This window comes from Rhinoraja longicauda, chromosome 40 (genome assembly GCF_053455715.1).
Source record: "Rhinoraja longicauda isolate Sanriku21f chromosome 40, sRhiLon1.1, whole genome shotgun sequence".
In the NCBI taxonomy this organism is placed as follows: domain Eukaryota; kingdom Metazoa; phylum Chordata; class Chondrichthyes; order Rajiformes; family Arhynchobatidae; genus Rhinoraja; species Rhinoraja longicauda.
Window position 1 is genome coordinate 766603 of NC_135992.1, and position 23195 is coordinate 789797.

At 51.5% G+C, this 23195-nt stretch overlaps 1 protein-coding gene across 1 annotated transcript in view; it reads left to right on the forward strand.

The window, feature by feature from the left end:
- Nucleotides 1-3992: 3992 nt before the first annotated feature.
- LOC144611291 (glycogen [starch] synthase, muscle-like) overlaps nucleotides 3993-23195 on the forward strand; it is a 79221-nt gene continuing 60018 nt past the window's right edge. The window contains exons 1-4 of the mRNA XM_078430330.1: nucleotides 3993-4117; nucleotides 12842-13023; nucleotides 17382-17573; nucleotides 21125-21313. Of these exons, the coding sequence (XP_078286456.1) occupies nucleotides 4000-4117; nucleotides 12842-13023; nucleotides 17382-17573; nucleotides 21125-21313 (681 nt within the window). The 5' untranslated portion in view covers nucleotides 3993-3999. The remainder of the gene's footprint in view (nucleotides 4118-12841; nucleotides 13024-17381; nucleotides 17574-21124; nucleotides 21314-23195) is intronic.

The following is a 23195-nucleotide window of genomic DNA, read 5'->3' on the forward strand; positions in this document are numbered from 1 at the left end:
CACAATTTAAGGCAAAAGTATAGAAAAGTAAAAAGTAAAGTGGTTGCAATCCCAAAACAGGCCATCTGAAGTGTGTAGAAGGAACTGCAGACGCTGGTTTAAACCGAGGATAGACACAAAAAGCTGGAGTAACTCAGCCGGACAGGCAGCATCTGTGGAGAGAAGGAATGGGTGACGTTTCAGGTTGCGACCTTTCTTCAGACTGAGTCAGGGGAGAAGGGGCGTAAAGACATGGAACAGATCAAAACAGACGATGATAAGGTTAATTGGTGGGAGAGAGGAAGGTGAAATACAATCAGTCATATTTAATCAGGAGGACAGTAGAATTAGTCGGAAAACGTGGATGGTGAAGGGACGGAGAGGGAATGCCGGGGTTACTTGAAGTTAGAGAAGTCAATATTCATAGCACTGGGTAGTAAGCAAGGGAGATATGAGGGGCTGTTCCTCCAATTTGCGTTGGGCCTCACTCTGACAATGGAGGAGGCCCAGGACAGAAAGGTCAATATCAGGAGGGGGAGTTAAAGTGTTTAGCAACCAGGAGATCATGTCGGTATAGACGGACTAGCTTAGACAGGGCATGGAAGAGTTGTGTTGAGGGGCCTGCTTCTGTGCTGCATGACTACGACAGAGATCTATCTGCACGGTCATGGGCTGTAGACCGACTGTGGAGAGAACACAACACCAGCTGCCAAGAAGGGAAGATCAGAGGGCAGCACATTTTAGTCAGCAAAGAGTCAGTGGCAGAGAGAAAGTATGAGGCCGCTGAACACACCTGTGTAGATTGAATCCGTGGAAAGACCAGACCAAACTGTCACATTTTAAGTGTGAATGTAATTCAAACCATCATCCATCCTCCCCCCAACATCAGCAGGAACAAGGATTTCAAACATGGAAGAGTTTGTTACTAGGGACCAATGTGCATCCATCAGATCTAACAGGGAATGACTAAACTAGTGCCAAAGACCTGGGTTTGATCCTGTCTGTACGGCGTTTGTATGTTCTCCCTGTGATCATGTGGGTTTCCTCTAGGTGCTCCGGTTTCCTCCCACGTTCCACAGACGTGCAGGTTTGTAGGTTAATTGGCTTCTAAATTGTCGCTGGTGGGTAGGAGAGAACTAGTGTATTGGCGGTTGGTGCAGAGTCGGTGGGCCGAAGGGTCTGATTCCACGCTCTATCTCTACACTAAACTCAAAATATCCATCTCCGGCGGTGCAGCGGTAGAGTTGCTGCCTTACAGCGCTTGCAGCGCCAGAGACCTGGATTCCATCCTGATTACGAGTGCTGTCTGTCCGAAGTTTGTACGTTTTCCCCGTGACCGCGTGGGTTTACTCCGAGATCTTTGGTTTCCTCCCACACTCCAAAGACCTATAGGTTGTAGGTTAATTGGCTTGGTATCGGTGTAAAATCGTCCCTAGTGTCTGTAGGATAGTGTTAGTGTGCAGGGATCGCTGGTCGGTGTGGACTCGGTGTGCCGAAGGGTCTGTTACTAAACTAAATCTTGTCCAAGGGATGAAAGCTGTCTTGCAGAAGTAGCCATGGAAAGGTTACAGAGACCTGGGACACCAGGAAGGAAGGCAGTGTGCCATAATGATTACCATCCAGTGGTTCTGACATCCACTACCATGAAGTGCTCCAAGATCACCCCACACATCCGCTCCTGCATCTGGCAGCCTTGACCCACTGCAACACACCTACAGTGGTAACAGGTCCACTGCAGGTACCACCTCTCTGGCCCGACACTCACCCCATGAACATCTGGATAACTAGAACCCTTACACGTCCTTATCTCTGTGTCTCCCTCTCCCCTGACACTCAGAATGAAGAAGGGTCTCGACCCGTAATGTCACCCATTCTTTCTCTCCGGAGATGCTGCCTGACCCGCTGAGTTACTCCAACATTTTGTGTCCATCTACAAAGAAACTTATGTCAGACTCTTGTTTATCGATTTGACAAGTGTTAGAATGTTGAGCAAAAAGTTCCCATGAGATAGCAGTAACTCAGGTCAGGCAGCATCTATGGAGACAATGAAAGTTGTTGACGAGTTGTTGGGGCTGTGAGGCGTTTCAGATGTAGGTCAGAAGGGACAAGATGGGATTGAGGTATTTGGAGATGGGTTTTGCGGTCGGTGAGGACGTGACCATGTGGCCCCCGCGTTACGGAAATCCGCCCGAGCATTGTGACGCCATACGACGGGCGTGACAACCAGCCAATCACAGCGGGCTCCGAGCCCCGTGACACCGCCCTCTGCCCTTCGCCTGCCTCCGATTGGCCGCGCGTCCGCCTGCTGCCGTGATGTAGAGCCTCGCCCCGCCCCCTCTCCCCCACTCCCACCCACATCGGCCCCCAGCCCCGTCCCCACTCCCTCCCACATCGGCCCCAGCCCCGTCCCCACTCCCACCCACCCTCCCACATCGGCCCCCAGCCCCGTCCCCACTCCCACCCACATCGGCCCCCAGCCCCGTCCCCACTCCCACCCACCCTCCCACATCGGCCCCCAGCCCCGTCCCCACTCCCTCCCACAGCGACCCCCAGCCCCGTCCCCACTCCCACCCACCCTCCCACATCGGCCCCCAGCCCCGTCCCCACTCCCACCACCCTCCCACATCGGCCCCCAGCCCCGTCCCCACTCCCCCCCACAGCGACCACCAGCCCCGTCCCCATTCCCACCCACCCTCCCACATCGGCCCCCAGCCCCGTCCCCACTCCCACCACCCTCCCACATCGGCCCCCAGCCCCGTCCCCACTCCCTCCCACAGCGACCCCCAGCCCCGTCCCCACTCCAACCCACCCTCCCACATCGGCCCCCAGCCCCGTCCCCACTCCCACCCACAGCGACCCCCAGCCCCGTCTCCACTCCCACCCACAGCGACCCCCAGCCCCGCCCCCTCTCCCCCACTCCCTCCCACAGCGACCCCCAGCCCCGTCCCAACTCCCTCCCTCAGCGACCCCCAGTCCCGTCCATCCCTCCCTCACTCCCACAGCAGCCCCGTCCCGCCCCCACTCCCACTCCCACCCACCCTCCCACAGTGACCCCTAGCCCCGTCCGTCCCTTCCTCCCTCCCCCAGCAGCCCTGTCCCGCCCGCTCCCTCAGCGGCCCCGGTTACAGCGGCCCCGGTTACAGCGGCCCCCAGTCCCGCCCCCTCTCCCTCCCTCCCTCTCTCCCCCAACAGTCCCGTCCCGCCTCCTCCCACAGCGGCCCCGGTTACAGCGGCCCCCAGTCCCGCCCCCTCTCCCTCCCTCCCTCCCTCTCTCCCACAACAGCCCCGTCCCGCCCCCAGTCCCGGTTACAGCGGCCCCCAGTCCCGTCTGGTCCCGTCCCGTCCCCTCCCACAGCGGCCCCGCTTACAGCGGCCCCGGTTACAGCGGCCCCCAGTCCCGTCCCCTCTCCCTCCCTCCCTCCCACCCACAGCGGCCCCGGTTACAGCGGCCCTGGTCCCGTCCCCTCTCTCTCCCTCCCTCCCTCTCTCCCACAGCGGCTCAGTCCCGACCCCACTCGCGGTTACAGCGACCCCCACACCCTCCCACCCACCTACAGCGGCTCCGAACCGCCCCCATTCCATCCCTGCCACCGCGGCCCCGGTTACAGCGGACCCCAGTCCCCTCCCCCGGTTACAGCGGTCCCGGACCCGTCCCCTCTCCTTCCCACAGCGGCCCCCAGCCCCGTCCATCCCTCCCCCCCTCTCCCGGTCACAGCGGACAATTCCGTCCCCTCCTCCGGGCTCCACCGTCCCCCTCCTCCCTCTCGGTCCCAGCGACCCCTCCCCCGCTCCCCACTCCCTCTCCCCGGCTGTTCCATCCTCTCTCCCTGTCATTCACCGCCGCCCTCGCCCCGGGTCCTGTCCCGCTTCCGAGAGCGGGTCGCTCGGCTCAGCGACAGAGTGGGACCGGCACCATGTGAGGGCAGAGTCCCTGCTTTGCTAAGCACCGCTCCCCCCCCCCCCCCCCCCCCCCCCCCCTCCACTCCTTCCCGTGGTTCCTGATGCTCCTTCACTGAAACGATGTCGGCCCTCCTGGACAAACTATCCGCCGGCACCCTCGACCAGATCGAGGCCCTGCGGGCACAGGTTCAAGACGATGCCATCCTGGTCGAGATAGCGTGGGAGGTGACAAACAAAGGTGAGGGGCTTAAGATGCACACAGAAAAGCTGGAGTAACAGCGGGTCAGGCAGCATCTGTGGAGAAAATGAGAAGGAATAGGTGTGGGAAGGAACTGCAGATGCTGGTTTAAACCGAAGATAGATTCCCATCTACACCTCACACTGCCTTGGAAAAGCAGCCAACATAATCAAAGACGTCCCACCCCGGCCAATCCTTCTCCCTGCTCCCAACGGATAGAATATACCCAACCTTGAAAACGCGCACGACCAGACTTACGAACAGCTTCTTCCCCTCTGTTATCAGGCTTCTGATAAGCTGGGGTACTGTCCGATTCACCTCTGCCTCATTCATAAGTGATAGGAGCTCATCTCCAGAGATGCTTTCTGACCCGCTGAGTTACTCCAGCTTTTTGTGTCTATAAAATCAAAGAGCTCTCCCGCTATCAGTTCAACCATTTACCCCACCTCACTCTCCGCGCGGCGGCCCAGTGTTGCCCCTCTCGAGAATGGCCATCCACACATTGCTTGGGAAAACCTTCGTCGACACACTTAATTAATTCTGTCCCAACTCATTCTGGGCGGCTCCTTGCACTTGCAGCGCCAGAGTCCCGGTTCGATCCTGACGACGGGTGCTGTCTGTACGGGGTTTGTACGTTCTCCCCATGGCCTCGGTTTCCTCCCACACTCCAAAGACCGACAGGTTTGTAGGTTAACTGTCTCTAGTGTGTGTGAAGGATCGTGTTAATGTGCGGGGATCAATGATCGGCGCGGACTCGGTGGGCCGAAGGGCCTGTTTCCGCACGGTGTCTCTAAACTAAACTAATCGCTTACACTCTGGCAGTCCCAGTCAGATCAAGATAAAATCACTGAAGTCCAGCATTTTGTGTCTACTTTGGTGTAAACCAGCATCGCAAGTTCCTTCCCACACATGTTATGACAGCCCAATTACTCCCTCAGCTCTCTGTGACATATTTGCTCCCCTAAACCCCACTGACTATTGGAGGGTCTGTCGTGCAATCTAATTGAAGTGATCACCTTCACCTTGTTTCCAAGTTCTCCCCACATTGCTTCACTGGATTTCCCCTCAAGAATATCCTCTCTACGTAGTGCTTGATTGGATTGAATTGATTGAAAGATACAGCATGGAAATACAGCCCTCACCCCGCCGAGTCCATGCCGACTATCGATCACTGGTTCACACAAGTTTTATGTTCTCGTACTTTCACATCCACTACACACGAGGGGCAATTTACAGAAGTCAATTAACATGTAAACCAGAGGTAGACACAAAGTGCTGGAGCAACTCAGCGAGACAGGCAGCGACTCTGGAGAGAAGGAATGGGTGACGTCTTTGAGTCCGAACAAGGGTCTCGATCCAAAAAGACACCCATTCCTTCTCTCCAGAGATGCTGCCTGGCCCGCTGAGTTACTCCAGCACTTTGTGTCTCTCTCCGGTTTAAACCACATCGGCAGTTCTTTCCTGCACAACCTATCGTCTTTGGGATGTGGGAGGGAACCGGAGCAGCTGAAGGAAATTCACGTATTCACAGGGAGAACATGCAAACTCCACACCGACAGCAGCCAAGGTCAGGATCGAACTCTGTTCTCTTGCGTTGTGAGATGGTAGCTCTACCAACTGCAAAACTGCGCTGCCTTTTGCTTAATGTTTAGTTTAGTTTATTGTCACATGTACAGTGAAAAACTTTTGTTGCATGCTAACCAGTCAATGGAAAGACAATACATGGTTACAATAGAACCGTCCACAGTGTACAGATACAGGGTAAAGGGAATAACGTGAATAAAGTTTAGTGCAAGATAAAGCCAGTAAAGTCCTATCAAAGTTAGTCTGAGGGCCTCCAGTGGGGCAGATAATAGGCAGGACTGCCTCCCAAATCAAAATAGCAACTCCCCCTCCTCCAGTCTTGCAGTGCTATTTTTTTTAGCACTGAGCTATCACTGGTGCGGGAGCGGCCGCTGTTAAATTCCCCGCTCGATAAAATTGGCCGCTGTTTATTTTGGCTTTTTCTACAGAGGTGCGGGAGCGGCGCTCGGGTGAGTTCCGGCAGCACTACCCTACTGCCCTGCCCTACTCTCATTGCTGCAACCTCTAACACACCTGCGCCAGGTGTACTCCTGCCCCACCACGTTTCTGTAATAAATGCAGTTAAATGCAGCACAGATTCACAGAGTGATACAGCGTGAAAACAGGCTCTTCGGCCCAACTTGCCCACACCGGGCAACATGTCCCAGTTACACTAGTCCCACCTGCCTGCGTTTGGTCCATATCCCTCCAAACCTGTCCTATCCACGCACCTGTCTAAATGCTTCTTAAACGTTGGGATAGTCCCAGCCTCAACTACCTCCTCTGGCAGCTTGTTCCATACACCCACCACACTTTTTGTGAGAACGTTACCCCTCAGATTCCTATTTAATCTTTTCCCCTTCACTTTGAACCTATGTCCTCTGACTCTTGATTCACCTACTCTGGGCAAGAGACTCTGTGCATCGACCCGATCTATTTCTTTCATGAACTTATACACCTCTATAAGATCACCCCTCATCAAGGCAAATGTGGGTCCCTTGAAGACAGAAGCAGGGGAATTTATTATGGGGAACAAAGAAATGGCAGACGAGTTAAACCGTTACTTTGGATCTGTCTTCACTGAGGAAGATACACACAATCTCCCAAATGTTCTAGGGGCCGGAGAACCTAGGGTGATGGAGGAACTGAAGGAAATCCACATTAGGCAGGAAATGGTTTTGGGTAGACTGATGGGACTGAAGGCTGATAAATCCCCAGGGCCTGATGGTCTGCATCCCAGAGTACTTAAGGAGGTGGCTCTAGAAATAGTGGAAGCATTGGAGATCATTTTTCAATGTTCTATAGATTCAGGATCAGTTCCTGTGGATTGGAGGATAGCAAATGTTATCCCACTTTTTAAGAAAGGAGGGAGAGAGAAAACGGGTAATTATAGACCAGTTAGTCTGACATCAGTGGTGGGGAAGATGCTGGAGTCAATTATAAAAGACGAAATTGCTGAGCATTTGGATAGCAGTAACGGGATCATTCCGAGTCAGCATGGATTTACGAAGGGGAAATCATGCTTGACAAATCTACTGGAATTTTTTGAGGATGTAACTAGGAAAATTGACAAGGGAGAGTCAGTGGATGTGGTGTACCTCGACTTTCAGAAAGCCTTCGACAAGGTCCCACATAGGAGATTAGTGGGCAAAATTAGGGCACATGGTATTGGGGGTAGGGTACTGACATGGATAGAAAATTGGTTGACAGACAGAAAGCAAAGAGTGGGGATAAATGGGTCCCTTTCGGAATGGCAGGCAGTGACCAGTGGGGTACCGCAAGGTTCGGTGCTGGGACCCCAGCTATTTACGATATACATTAATGACTTAGACGAAGGGATTAAAAGTACCATTAGCAAATTTGCAGATGATACTAAGTTGGGGGGTAGTGTGAATTGTGAAGAAGATGCAATAAGGCTGCAGGGTGACTTGGACAGGTTGTGTGAGTGGGCGGATACATGGCAGATGCAGTTTAATGTAGATAAGTGTGAGGTTATTCACTTTGGAAGTAAGAATAGAAAGGCAGATTATTATCTGAATGGTGTCAAGTTAGGAGGAGGGGGAGTTCAACGAGATCTGGGTGTCCTAGTGCATCAGTCAATGAAAGGAAGCATGCAGGTTCAGCAGGCAGTGAAGAAAGCCAATGGAATGTTGGCCTTCGTAACAAGAGGAGTTGAGTATAGGAGCAAAGAGGTCCTTCTACAGTTGTACCGGGCCCTGGTGAGACCGCACCTGGAGTACTGTGTGCAGTTTTGGTCTCCAAATTTGAGGAAGGATATTCTTGCTATGGAGGGCGTGCAGCGTAGGTTCACTAGGTTAATTCCCGGAATGGCGGGACTGTCGTATGTTGAAAGGCTGGAACGATTGGGCTTGTATACACTGGAATTTAGAAGGATGAGGGGGGATCTTATTGAAACATATAAGATAATTAGGGGATTGGACACATTAGAGGCAGATAACATGTTCCCAATGTTGGGGGAGTCCAGAACAAGGGGCCACAGTTTGAGAATAAGGGGTAGGCCATTTAGAACGGAGATGAGGAAGAACTTTTTCAGTCAGAGGGTGGTGAAGGTGTGGAATTCTCTGCCTCAGAAGGCAGTGGAGGCCAGTTCGTTGGATGCTTTCAAGAGAGAGCTGGATAGAGCTCTTAAGGATAGCGGAGTGAGGGGGTATGGGGAGAAGGCAGGAACGGGGTACTAATTGAGAGTGATCAGCCATGATCGCATTGAATGGCGGTGCTGGCTCGAAGGGCTGAATGGCCTACTCCTGCACCTATTGTCTATTGTCTATTGTCCTCCTGCGCTCCGGGGAATAGAGACCCAGCCAACTCAACGTCTCCCTATAGCTCAGACCCTCGAGTCCTGACAATACCCTCGTAAATCTCTGTACCCTTTCTAGCTTGACAACATCGTTTCTATATCGTGGTGCCCAGAACTGAACACAATAAAGACGCACAATAAATGCGGCCTCATCAACTGTACAACTACAACATGACCTCCCAACTTCTATCCTCAACAGATAAGTCACACCAGACACCAGTCACCAGACACAATTGAGCGGCCACGGTGGCGCAGTGGTAGAGTTGCTGCCTTGCAGGGCCAGAGACTCAGGTTCGATCCCGACTACGGGTGCTGTCTGTCCGGAGTTTGTGACCTGCATGGGTTTTCTCCGAGATCTTCAGTTTCCTCCCACACTCGAAAGACGTACGTGTTTGTAGGTCAATTGGCTTGGTGTAAGTGTAAATTGCCCCGAGTGTGTGTAGATAGTGTTAATGTGCGGGGATCGCGGATCGCGGTGGGCCGAAGGGTCGGTTTCCACGTGGTCTCTCTAAACTAAACTAAACAATGATTTCACCGTATAAATATAATTCTTCAGCCATTTTGTTCAAACATCCCAAAGCTTCACAACGAAGTTCAAACACTCACTTACTGTAACTCTTGGGTTTCCCAACTTCTGAGCCCTTCTACTTGTCCTGGGTTTTACCCGCTCAGCAAAGATGCTGCCCAGGTCCGGTGCAGCCACTCCTGCGCTGGGACTTGTTGGTCCGAGACGCCAGTGCAGCAAGTCATGTCGTGAAGATACATTTATCTGCAAACATGCCAGACACACTCCAACGACATACAGGTTTGTAGGTGGTGTAGGAAGGAACTGCTGATGCCGGTTTAAACCAAAGATAGACACAAAATGCTGGAGTAACTCAGCGGGCTGAAGAAGGGTTTCGACCAGAAACATCACCCATTCCTTCTATCCAGAGATGCTGCCTGTCCCGCTGAGTTACTCCATTATTTTGTGTCGATCCATGTTTGTAGGTTAATTGGCTTCGGTAATAGTTGTAAATTGTTCCTCGTGTGTGGGATAGTGCTAGTGTACAGTGTGATCGCCGGTCGATGCGGACTCAGTGAGCTGAAAGGCCTGTTTCAGCGCTGTATCTCTAAACTGAACTAAAACTAAGCTTTTTCACACAAAGGGTGGTGGGTGTATGGAACAATTTGCGAGAGGAGGTAGTTGAGGCTGGGACTATCCCAACGTTTAAGAAATAGTTAGACAGGTAACATGGATAGGACAGGTTTGGAGGGATTTGGACCAAACACAGGCAGGTGGACATGTTGGGGGGGGGGGGGGGGGGGTTGTGGGCAAGTTGGGCCGAAGGGCATGTTTCCACACTGTATCACTCTATGACTCTAAATTAAACTTACAGAATTATGCCCACTGTTCCAAAAATTCGCCGACATTTCCACCAGTTCCAGATCTACGGTAAGATCATGTACCAATCTGTCTTCAGTGGGAATCTACTTTTGTCTGAAATATATTTTGAATGCATTGAACAAATGCCACTCAAACGGACCCCTTACTTTCAGACAGTCTCACTCAATATTGGGAAAGTTAAAGTCCCCGGTTACCGTTTCCTTCTGAGTCCGGATGTAGGGTCCGGACCTGAAACATTGAATGCCCATTTCTCTCCACAGGTTTTAGTCTCAGTTTAAATTAGTTTAGAGATGCAGTATGGAAACAGGCCCTTCGGCCCATCGAGTCCACTCTGACCATCGATCAACCGTTCACACTAGTTCTATGACATGGAATCTATGTTATTCCACTTTCTCATCCACTCCCTGCACACAGGGTAATTTACAGAAGTCAATCAACCTACAACCCTTCACATCTTTAGGATGTGGGAGGAAGCCAGAGCACCAGAGGAAACCCACGCGGTCACAGGGAGAACATGCCAGCTCCACACAGACAGCACCCAAGGTCAGGATCGAACCCGGGTCTCTGGAGCTGTGAGGCCCTTTCACACCTTTCTGCTTATTTGTTCCTCTAATCCTCGTGGGTGGCCTTCTGTAGAGCTCAGCAAAGTGATTGTCCTCAATTATTCCTAGGATCTGCCCACATGATCCAGTATAACTTTATTATTTTTTGCATAAGTACAGTGAAAGTATGGAATGGCAACACAGGCTCATAGACTCAGACCTCACACTCTTTTAGAAAGGAGGTGAGGAGGAACTTCCTTAGTCAGAGGATAGTTAATCTGTGGGACTCATTGCCACAGAGGGCTGTGGTGCCCAAGTCAGTGGATATTTTTAAGGCAGAGATAGACAAATTCTTGATTAAAACTGGTGTTAAGGGTTATGGGGAGAAGGCAGGGAAATGGGATTCGGAGGCAGAGATCAGCCATGATTGAATGGCGGCGTAGACTCGATGGCCTAATTCTACTCATATAACTTGTGAACTTGTGCACCACACACTAAAACAAATTATACATAAATCTGTATACTAAAACTCTTGTTTGTTTGTGTGTTCCTGAACTACAACCAAAACGATAGCGCGACAATTTTAGGCCCAACTTACTCACCGTCGTCCCTTTGGTGCTAATGGAAGAAGTTTCATTGAAATCTGTGTTATATATTTAAAGTTATTCACATTTTAAAGTTTAAATCTATCTCTTAGGGAGAGAGGGGGAGGGAGGGAGGGGGGCGGAGGGGGGAGGAGAGAGGATAAGGGGGATTGAGAGGGATGGAGTGGAGGAGGGGGTGGAGGGAGAGGGAAGGGGGAGAAGGGAGGGTGGGAGGGGGAGGGTGGGAGGGGAGGGGGAAGAGTGGGGGAGGAGAGAGCGCTGCACTGATGCAGGAGAGGTTTGGGCCCTTAGTCTAGTTATAATTAAAATTCTAAAAGAATGAAGACTGAGCAAAAAAGTCATGTAATTCGTTCAAAAATATAATTAGTTTAGTTTAGTGTAGTTTAGTTTATTGTCACGTGTATCGAGGTAGAGTGAAAAGTTTGTTATTGCGTACTATCCAGTCAACGGAAAGACTCTACATGACTACAATCCAGCCATCTACAGTGTACAAATACCGGATCAAGTGAACAATGTTTATTGCTGCTGTTGAAGAGAGGTTTAAGAGAGAGGAGAGGGGGGATTGAAATGAGTGATTGCCGTTGTGCGTCAGGGACTAACACACAGTCACCTGGCTTGGTGGGTGGCTTAACCATCGGTAACAGCAAGGTATCACAATGCTGGAGTAACTCAGCAGGTCAGGCAGCATCTCAGGAGAGAAGGAATGGGTGACGTTTCGGGTCGAGACCCTTCTTCAGCCAGCACCTCTGCAGAACAGTGCACGAGGTGGGCAGGGGTGTACCACTGTCGAGGTAGGGTTAGGGTTGTATAGGTTAGTTCAGGAACTATATTATTAGAGGATAATAGGGCCTCGTTGGATGTTTAGTTTTAGTTCAATTTAATTTAGATATATAGCGTGGAAGCAGGCCCTTCAACCCACCGAGTCTACTCGCACTAAGGTTCAATTTACAATTATGCCAAGCCAATTAACCTACAAACCTGAAGGTAAACGCAAAAAGCTGGAGTAACTCAGCGGGACAGGCAGCATCTCTGGAGAGAAGGAATGGGTGACGTTTCGGATCGAAACCCATCTTCAGACATTCCTTCTCTCCAGAGATGCTGCCTGGCCCGCTGAGTTACTCCAGCTTTCTGTGTCTATCTTCAGTTTAAACCGGAATCTGCAGTTCCTTCCTACACATCTAACCTACAAACCTGTACATTTTTGTGTGGGGAAAACCGGAGACCACGGAGAAACCCACGCAGGTGATGGGGAGAATGTACAAACTCCGTACAGACAGTACCCGTAGTCAGGATGGAACCTGGGTCTCTGGCTGTAATGCAGCAACACTACCGCTGCACCACCAGGATGTTCTCTATAAGTATTGTTGTATATCTCCCCTCATACACTTGCACTGAACTAAGATTGTGCGTATGTATCATAACACATCAACTGAACTGTGTGCAGAAAAGGGATTTCACCGTACCTTGTCACACGTGATAATAAAGGACCATTAATCCATTGAACAGTCTTGTCTAAAACTTTTACATCCAGAAACATTAATGCGCCCGTCTGTTCCCCTCACTGTATTAACACAAACGTGCTGTGATTCTTAAAGAGGGAGCATCCCTTGTTATGTACATTGTATAGTCTGTCTATTACTGGCCCATTGCAATGATTATATAACCACCCCTCCTTCTCACCCTCCCTCTCTCCCTCTCTCCCTCCCTCCCTCCCTCTCCCTCTCCCTCCCTCTCTCTCCCTCTCTCTCCCTCTCTCCCTCCCTCTCTCTCCCTCTCACCCTCTCCCCCTCTCACTCCCTCTCTCTCCAGTTGGAGGTATCTACACCGTGATACAATCAAAGGCGAAGATCACGACAGATGAATGGCATGATAACTACTTTCTGATAGGTCCGTACTTTGAGCACAACGTCAAGACCCAGGTGGAGTTGGAGGAACCTCAGAACCCCGCCATCAAACGGACCGTTGATACCATGAATTCCAAGGGCTGTAAGGTACCACACCTGTCGGGAGTAAGACTTGAGCTTCATGAATGAATGAATGAATGAATGAATGAATGAATGAACGAACGAATGAATGAATGAATGAATGAATGGGCGAATGAATGAATGAATGAATGGGCGAATGAATGAATGAATGAATGGGCGAATGATACTTTATTAACACATGTCACATATCACATGGAGATTCTGCATACACGTAATGCAAAGAGTTGCGACTTGGGCAGCACGGTGGCGCAGCGGTAGAGTTGCTGCCTCACAGCGCGAGAGACCCGGGTTTGATCCTGACTACGGGTGCTGTCTGCAGAGTTTGTACATTCTCCCCGTGACCCGCGTGGGTTTTCTGAAAAAACTCCCACACTCCAAAGACGTACAGATGGTATAAATGTAAATTGTCCCTTGTGTGTGTAGGATAGTGTTCGTGTGCGGGGATCGCTGGTCGGCGCGGACTCGGTTGGCCGAAGGACCTGTTTCAATAGACAATAGACAATAGACAATAGACAATAGGTGCAGGAGTAGGCCATTCAGCCCTTCGAGCCAGCACCGCCATTCAATGCGATCATAGCTGATCACTCTCAATCAGTACCCCGTTCCTGCCTTCTCCCCATACCCCCTCACTCCGCTATCCTTAAGAGCTCTATCCAGCTCTCTCTTGAAAGCATCCAACGAACTGGCCTCCACTGCCTTCTGAGGCAGAGAATTCCACACCTTCACCACTCTCTGACTGAAAAAGTTCTTCCTCATCTCCGTTCTAAATGGCCTACCCCTTATTCTTAAACTGTGGCCCCTTGTTCTGGACTCCCCCAACATTGGGAACATGTTTCCTGCCTCTAATGTGTCCAATCCCCTAATTATCTTATATGTTTCAATAAGATCCCCCCTCATCCTTCTAAATTCCAGTATATAGAAGCCTAATTGCTCCAGCCTTTCAACATACGACAGTCCCGCCATTCCGGGAATTAACCTAGTGAACCTACGCTGCACGCCCTCAATAGCAAGAATATCCTTCCTCAAATTTGGATACCAAAACTGCACACAGTACTCCAGGTGCGGTCTCACCAGGGCCCGGTACAACTGTAGAAGGACCTCTTTGCTCCTATACTCAACTCCTCTTGTTATGAAGGCCAACATTCCATTGGCTTTCTTCACTGCCTGCTGTACCTGCATGCTTCTTTTCAGTGACTGATGCACTAGGACACCCAGATCTCTTCCTAACTTGACACCATTCAGATAATAATCTGCCTTTCTATTCTTACTTCCAAAGGGAATAACCTCACACTTATCTACATTAAACTGCATCTGCCATGTATCCGCCCACTCACACAACCTGTCCAAGTCACCCTGCAGCCTTATTGCATCTTCCTCACAATTCACACTACCTCCCAGCTTAGTATCATCTGCAAATTTGCTAATGGTACTTTTAATCCCTTCATCTAAGTCATTAATGTATATCGTAAATAGCTGGGGTCCCAGCACCGCACCTTGCGGTACCCCACTGGTCACTGCCTGTCATTCCGAAAGGGACCCATTTATCCCCACTCTTTGCTTTCTGTCTGTCAACCAATGTTCTATCCAAGTCAGTACACTACCCCCAATACCATGTGCTCTAATTTTGCCCACTAATCTCCTATGTGGGACCTTGTCGAAGGCTTTCTGAAAGTCGAGGTACACCACATCCACTGACTCTCCCCTGTCAATTTTCCTAGTTACATCCTCAAAAAATTCCAGTAGATTTGTCAAGCATGATTTCCCCTTCGTAAAACCATGCTGACTCGGAATGATCCTGTTACTGCTATCCAAATGCTCAGCAATTTCGTCTTTTATAATTGACTCCAGCATCTTCCCCACCACTGATGCCAGACTAACTGGTCTATAATTACCCGTTTTCTCTCTCCCTCCTTTCTTAAAAAGTGGGATAACATTTGCTATCCTCCAATCCACAGGAACTGATCCTGATTCTATAGAACATTGAAAAATGATCTCCAATGCTTCCACTATTTCTAGAGCCACCTCCTTAAGTACTCTGGGATGCAGACCATCAGGCCCTGGGGATTTATCAGCCTTCAGTCCCATCAGTCTACCCAAAACCATTTCCTGCCTAATGTGGATTTCCTTCGGTTCCTCCATCACCCTAGGTTCTCCGGCCCCTAGAACATTTGGGAGATTGTGTGTATCTTCCTCAGTGAAGCCAGATCCAAAGTCTTTAACTCGTCTGCCATTTCTTTGTTCCCCATAATAAATTCCCCTGCTTCTGTCTTCAATGGACCCACATTTGCCTTGACTATTTTTTTCCTCTTCACGTACCTAAAAAAACGTTTGCTATCCTCCTTTATATTATTGGCTAGTTTACCCTCGTACCTCATCTTTTCTCCCCGTATTGCCTTTTTAGTTAAATTTTGTTGCTCTTTAAAAGAGTCCCAATCCTCTGTCTTCCCACTCTTCTTTGCTATGTTATACTTCCTCTCCTTAATTTTTATGCTGTCCTTGACTTCCCTTGTCAGCCACAGGTGTCTCTTACTCCCCTTAGAGTCTTTCCGCCTCTTTGGGATAAATTGATCCTGCAACCTCTGCATTATTCCCAGGAATACCTGCCATTGCTGTTCTACTGTCTTCCCTGCTAGGGCCTCCTTCCAGTCAATTTTGGCCAGCTCCTGCCTCATGCCTCTGTAATCCCCTTTGCTATACTGTAATACTGACACTTCCGATTTTCCCTTCTGCCTTTCCATTTGCAGAGTAAAACTTATCATGTTGTGATCACTGCCTCCTAATGGCTCTTTTACCTCTAGTCCCCTTATCAGATCAGGATCATTACACAACACTAAATCCAGAATTGCCTTTTCCCTGGTATGCTCCAGTACAAGCTGTTCTAAGAATCCATCTCGAAGGCACTCTACAAACTCTCTTTCCTGGGGTCCATTTCCAACCTGATTTTCCCAGTCTACCTGCATGTTGAAATCTCCCATAACCACCGTAGCATTACATTTGTGACACGCCAATTTTATCTCCTGATTCAACTTGCACCCTATGTCGAGGCTACTGTTTGGGGGCCTATAGATAACTCCCATTAGGGTCTTTTTACCCTTACAATTCCTCATTTATATCCATACTGAGCTGCTGAATCTTTAAACTAATCAATGAGACAGTGCCCTATGGAAGGACCGTTCAGAAGCCTGATAACAGAGGGGATGAAGCTGTTCCTGAGCCTGGTGGAGCGCGCTTTCAAGCCCCTGTATCTTCTGCCCCACGTGGTTGATAATGTTGGGTGTGTTCCTGAGATAGCGTGAAGTGTAGATGGAGTCAATGGTAGGGAGTCTGGTCTGTGTGATGGACTGGTACATCCACGTCTTTCTGCAAAGACCCTTCAGACAGCTCCGTCCAAACTCACCACCGCCTGGAAGTCACCGCCATCCGGACTGGGAAACATCTGGCCGTCCCTCCACAGAGGCTGGGTCAGTATCCTGGTGGCCACTCTCTGGGAAACATCTGGCCGTCCCTTCCGAGAGGCTGGTTCAATATCCTGGCGGCCACTCTCTGGGAAACATATGGCCGTCCCTCCACAGAGTCTGGGTTAGTATCCTGGTGGCCATTCTCTGACACGCACACTACATCTCATGCAAGAAGGCAGCTGATCCCCGTCCTCTCCACAGCCGCCAGTAAGGGCCAATTAAACGCTGGCACAACCAGCGAGGCTCGCACCCTTTTATTGAACCGCTGCCTGACAGCTCCAGAGTCCCGGGATCGATGCTGACCTCGGGTGCTGTCTGTGTGGAGTTTGCACGTTCTCACTGTGACTGTGTGGGGTTTCTCCGAGATCTTCGGTTTCCTCTCACGCTCCAAAGACAGGTATGTATGTTAATTGGCTTGGTATAAATGTAAATTGTCCCCAGTGAGTGTATAGAAACATAGAAAATAGGTGCAGGAGTAGGTCATTCGGCCCTTCGAGCCTGCACCGCCATTCAATATGATCATGGCTGATCATCCAACTCAGTATCCCGTACCTGCCTTCTCTCCATACCCCCTGACCCCCTTAGCCACTAGGGCCACATCTATGTCCGGGGATCGCTGGTCGTCGTGGACTCGGTGGGCCGAAGGGCCTGTTTCCGCGCTGTATCTCCAATCTAGGCTAAACTAAACTTGTGTGAATGGGTGATCGACGGCCGGCATGGACTCTGGAATCGCGGCGGGCAAGCTCCCCGGTACCGTTCATTCCCGGTTCCCCTCTCCCCCGACCCTCAGTCTGAAGAAGGGTCGCCCCCCATTCCTTCTCTCCAGAGATGCTGCCTGTCCCGCTGAGTTACTGCAGCGTTTCGTGTCTATTCCCGGCCGTGACCTGTTCATCACTCCCTCTGCAGGTTTACTTCGGGAGGTGGCTGATCGAGGGCAATCCGTGCGTGATCCTGTTTGACGTGGGGTTTTCGTCCTGGAACCTAGAGCGCTGGAAGGCGGAGCTGTGGGAGTGTTGTGCCATCGGGGTGCCCTGGCACGACCGCGAAGCCAACGATGCCATCCTCTTCGGCTTCCTCGTCGCCTGGTTTATTGGAGAGGTCAGTGACTTCCCGAGGGTAGGGGTCCGTGCGGGAGGAGGTGGGGGGGGGGGGCAGTGGCTGACTTGGGGGGGGCAGTGGCTGACAGGTGGGGTTCACTTGGGGGGGGCAGTGGCTGACAGGTGGGGTTCACTTGGGGAGGGGGGCAGTGGATGACAGGTGGGGTTCACTTGGGGGAGGGGGGACAGTGGATGACAGGTGGGGTTCACTTGCGGGGGGCAGTGGCTGACAGGTGGGGTTCACTTGGGAGGGGGGGCAGTGGCTGACAGGTGGGGTTCACTTGGGAGGGGGTCTGCTCAGGGTGGGCGCCAGCAACGACTCAACACCTCTAGGCAGCGGTTGAGTTGCTGCCTCACAGCGCTAGGTCCCGGGTTCGATCCCGACTCCGGGGGCTGTCTGTACGGAGTTTGTACGTTCTCCCCGTGACCTGCGAGGGTTTTGCCCGAGATCTTCGATTTCCTCGCACACTCCAAAGACGTACAGGTATGTAGGTTATTTGGCTCGGTGTAAATGTAAGTTGTCCCTAGTGTGTGTAGGATAGTGTTAGTGTGCGGGGATCGCTGGTCGATGCGGACTCGGTGGCCTGTTTCCACGCTGTGTCTCTAATCTCAATGTTCATACTGTTGGATTGTAATTAATAAATAGTCTGGTCATTATCAGTCATGGGATCTTGCTCTGCCTCAATGAAGACACTGTTATAATCATAGAACTGTACAGCAGGGAAACAAGCCCTTCGGCCCATCCTGTCCATGTTGTCAGGTTCTTCCGGACCAACACCTTTGACCACAAGTCCATCGGGCAGTGGTCAGCACGGAACGTTCTGCAGGCACTGCAGGGAAATGACTCCATGGATCCTGTGGCGTGGTTCCCAGAGCAGACTGCCCAGCTTGTCTGGCAAAATGCCTCATCGCCAGAACTCACCAACAAGCACCAAGACCTGGCTTGGCTGGCGGTGAGGGGAGCCCTCTCAGTCAGATCCTTCCTGCACCGCCGGAACCTCACTGCTACGGAGAGGAGACGGTGGCCCACCTCTTCACAGAGTGTGGATTTGCCAAGAGAGTCTGGAGATGTCTGCAGGGGTCCCTGTCACGATTCATTCCGAGCAGCTCCGTCACAGAGGACTCTGTGATCTACGGACTGTTCCCAGGGACGTATTCAGAGACCGACATCGAGTGCTGCTGGAAGGTCATCAACTCGGTGAAAGACGCTCTTTGGTCTGCCCGAGCTTTGTTGACCTCCCAGCGGAGCGAGATGTCCGTTGGGGAATGTTGCCGACTGGCCCGCTGCAGACTGCAGGAGTACGTGCTGAGGGACGCACTGAAGCTCGGTGCAGCCAACGCCAAGGCCCTGTGGGGGAGGACCACAGTCTAGGGTCCTTCCGCTGCTGGACATGGGGGGCAGGGTGTGGTGGAGAGAGACGCCCCTCCAAATAAGGGAAGGGATTCCACGCCAGTGGGTCACATAAGTGGCAAGGGTGGGGGGTAATTTTATGTAATTGGGGTATTGAATATCTGTATTGAATTTATGTATAGCCGAGAATATCGGATGGAGGTTTGGAAGGAACATGTTTTGTATATATTTATTTCTTTATTTCTCGAATAAAGTATATTTTGAAATGTTTTAAAAAGTTGTCGTTCTGGGTTAGTCCCATTTGCCTGTGTTTGGCCCGTAGCCATGTAAACCCGCTAGGGTCAGGGAGGTTTAATTTAGAGATACAGCGTGGAAACAGGCCCTTCGGCCCACTGGGTCTGCACCGACCTGCGATCCCCACACACTCACACTACCCAAAACGCACGAGGGACAATTTTACATTCATACCAAGCAGGCAAACCTGTATGTATTTGGAGTGTGGGAGGAAACCGAAGCTCTCTGGGGAAACCCACGTGGTCACGGGGTAACGTACAGACTCTGTACAGACAGCACCCGCAGTCGGGATGGAACCTGCGTCTCCAGCGCTGTGAGGCAGCAGCTCTACCCGCTGTGCCACCTGGGTTGCAAGCAGTGCCTCCCTCACCTCTTCTCCCTCCCTGTGCCCTCCCCATCGTGCTGCTCACCCATTCATCCCACTCCTCTGCCCCTCTTTCTCCACGCCTCCCCATCCCCTCCCAACCACATCCCCTCCCAACCACATCCCCACCCTCTAGCTTTACATTTCCCCCCCCCAACCCCCATCCTCGTGACTCCTTTCCATCTCCATCCTGTGGCACTTACTCCACCCATCTGCCAATGAACCCCCACTCACCTGTCCATCCCCCCACAGATGCTGCCTGGTTCTGTGACTGTCTGCTGCCTGACCCGCTGAGTTGCTGCAGCACTGTGCTCATTTATTAATTATAAAATGATTAATTTTATAATTAATTACAAATATATTAATTATAATTATACATGAATAAGTAGATGTACAAACATGAGCCACACCGCAGGGAGAACTTGGACGTTCTTCACATCGAGTTCGGCAATTATCACAGTTTTGGGAATTAGTTAGGGGCTGTGGGAACCAGCACCCACAACCCACATCCCTACCCCCACCCCCACCCCCACCCCCTCCCCCACCCCCACCCCCAACCTCACCTCCACCCCACCCCCATTTTCACACCCACCCCCACTCCCACCCTAACCCCATCCCCACTCTCACCTCCACCCACACCCCCACTTTCACACCCACCCCCACCCTAACCCCATCCCCACCCTCACCTCCACCCACACCCCCACTTTCACACCCACCCCCACCCTAACCCCATCCCCACTCTCACCCCACCCACACCCCCAACCCTCCCCCACCCTTATCCCCACTCACACCCCCAACCCTCCCCCACCCTTACCCCCATCCTTACCCCCACCCCCACCCACACCCCCACTCCCACCCTTACCCCCACCCCCAGTCTAGCCCACCCCCATTCCCACCCTTACCCCTACCCTAACCCCCACTCTCACCCCACCCTCACCCCCACCCCACTTTAACCCTCACCCCCACCTCCACCCTCACCCCCTACCCCACCCCAATTCCCTGGATGTTTTCAAAAGAGAGTGAGATACAGCTCTTAGGGCTGACTGAATCAAGGGATATGGGGAGAAAGCAGGAACGGGGTATTGATTGTGGATGATCAGCCATGATCATGTTGAATGGCAGTGCTGGCTCGAAGGGCCGAATACTGCACTATTTTCTATGCTAGAGAGATACAGTGTAGAAACAGGCCCTTCAGCCCATCTTGCCCACACCGACCAACATGTCCCATCTGCACTAGTACCAACTGCCCGCGCTTGGTCTATATCCCTCCAAACCTGCCCTATCCATGTACCTGTCTAACTGTTTCTTTAATGTTGGGATAGTCCCAGTCTCAACTACCTCCTCTGGCATCTCGTTCCATACACCCACCACTCTCTGTGTGGAAAAGTTACCCGTCAGATTCTTATTAAATCTTTCCCCTCGTGTGAACGGGTGATCAGTGGTCGGTGTGGACTTGGTGGGCTGAAGGACCTGGATCTGTAAACTGAACTAGGTGTGTTCTGTAGCTGTCTTTAGTCCTGGTCTAACCAATGTTATCATTCAGTTTATCACCCAGTGTGAGGACAACTGCCCTTTCATCATCACTCACTTCCACGAGTGGCTGTCTGGCGTGGGTCTCATCCTGTGCCGGTCCCGAAAGATTCCCGTAGCCACCATCTTCACCACGCACGCCACACTCCTGGGCCGCTACCTGTGTGCTGGAAACGTCGACTTCTACAACAACCTTCCAAATGTGCGTAAACACCATTCCACATTCCCCAATTTAACTTTATTCAATATCCATCAGCCACCATAACCTAAGACCACTCACACCCTGGTCATTCCCTCCTTCCCTCTCCTGTCGGTCAGAAGGTACAACTGCTTGAAAGCCACACCACCAAACTCAAGGTGTACAAGCTAGCAAGGGTTCAGAGAAGATTTACGAGGATGTTGCCAAGACTAGAGGGTCTGAGCTGCAGGGAGAGGTTGAGAATGTTGGGTCTCTATTACTTGGAGTGCAGGAAGATGAGAGGTGATCTTAGAGAGGTGTATCAAATCATGGGAGCAAGAGATCGGATAGATGTTTAGAATCTATGAATCTAATCTGGGCATATTTAGAATGCCCAGATTAGGGGAATCGAGGACACAGAGGACACAGGTTCAAGGTGAAAGGGAAAAGATTTAATAGGAATCTGAGGGGTAACTTTTGGTTGCTAAACTCTTTAACTCCCCGTCCCCACTGAGTGGCCCACTGGGTCTGCACCGACCTGCGATCCCCGCACACTGACACTACTCAACACGCACGAGGGACAATTTTACATTCATACCAAGCCGGCAAACATGTATGTATTTGGAGTGTGGGAGGAAACGGAAGCTCTCAGGGGAAACCCACGTGGTCACGGGGGAACGTACAGACTCTGTACAGACAGCACCCGCAGTCGGGATGGAACCCGGGTCTCCAGCGCTGTGAGGCAGCAGCTCTACCCGCTGCACCACCTGGGTTGCAAGCAGTGCCTCCCTCACCTCTTCTCCCTCCCTGTGCCCTCCCCATCGTGCTGCTCACCCATTCATCCCACTATCCTGCCCCTCTTTCCCCACGCCTCCCCATCCCCTCCCAAATACATCCCCACCCTCTAGCTTTACATCTCCCCCCCAACCCCCATCCTCGTGACTCCTTTCCATCTCCATCCTGTGGCCCTTACTCCACCCATCTGCCAATGAACCCCCACTCACCTGTCCATCCCCCCACAGATGCTGCCTGGTTCTGTGACTGTCTGCTGCCTGACCCGCTGAGTTGCTGCAGCACTGTGCTCATTTATTAATTATAAAATGATTAATTTTATAATTAATTACAAATATATTAATTATAATTATACATGAATAAGTAGATGTACAAACATGAGCCACACCGCAGGGAGAACTTGGACGTTCTTCACATCGAGTTCGGCAATTATCACAGTCTTGGGAATTAGTTAGGGGCTGTGGGAACCAGCACCCACAACCCACATCCCCACACCCACCCCCACCCCCTCCCCCACCCCCACCCCCAACCTCACCTCCACCCCCACCCCAATTTTCACACCCACCCCCACTCCCACCCTAACCCCATCCCCACTCTCACCTCCACCCCCACCCCCACTTTCACACCCACCCCCACTCCCACCCTAACCCCATCCCCACTCTCACCTCCACCCCCACCCCCACTTTCACACCCACCCCCACTCCCACCCTAACCCCATCCCCACTCTCACCTGCCGGTCCCGAAGATTCCCGTAGCCACCATCTTCACCACGCACGCCACACTCCTGGGCCGCTACCTGTGTGCTGGAAACGTCGACTTCTACAACAACCTTCCAAATGTGCGTAAACACCATTCCACATTCCCCAATTTAACTTTATTCAATATCCATCAGCCACCATAACCTAAGACCACTCACACCCTGGTCATTCCCCCCTTCCCTCTCCCGTCGGTCAGAAGGTACAACTGCTTGAAAGCCACGCCACCAGACTCAAGGTGTACAAGCTAGCAAGGGTTCAGAGAAGATTTACGAGGATGTTGCCAAGACTAGAGGGTCTGAGCTGTAGGGAGAGGTTGAGAATGTTGGGTCTCTATTACTTGGAGTGCAGGAAGATGA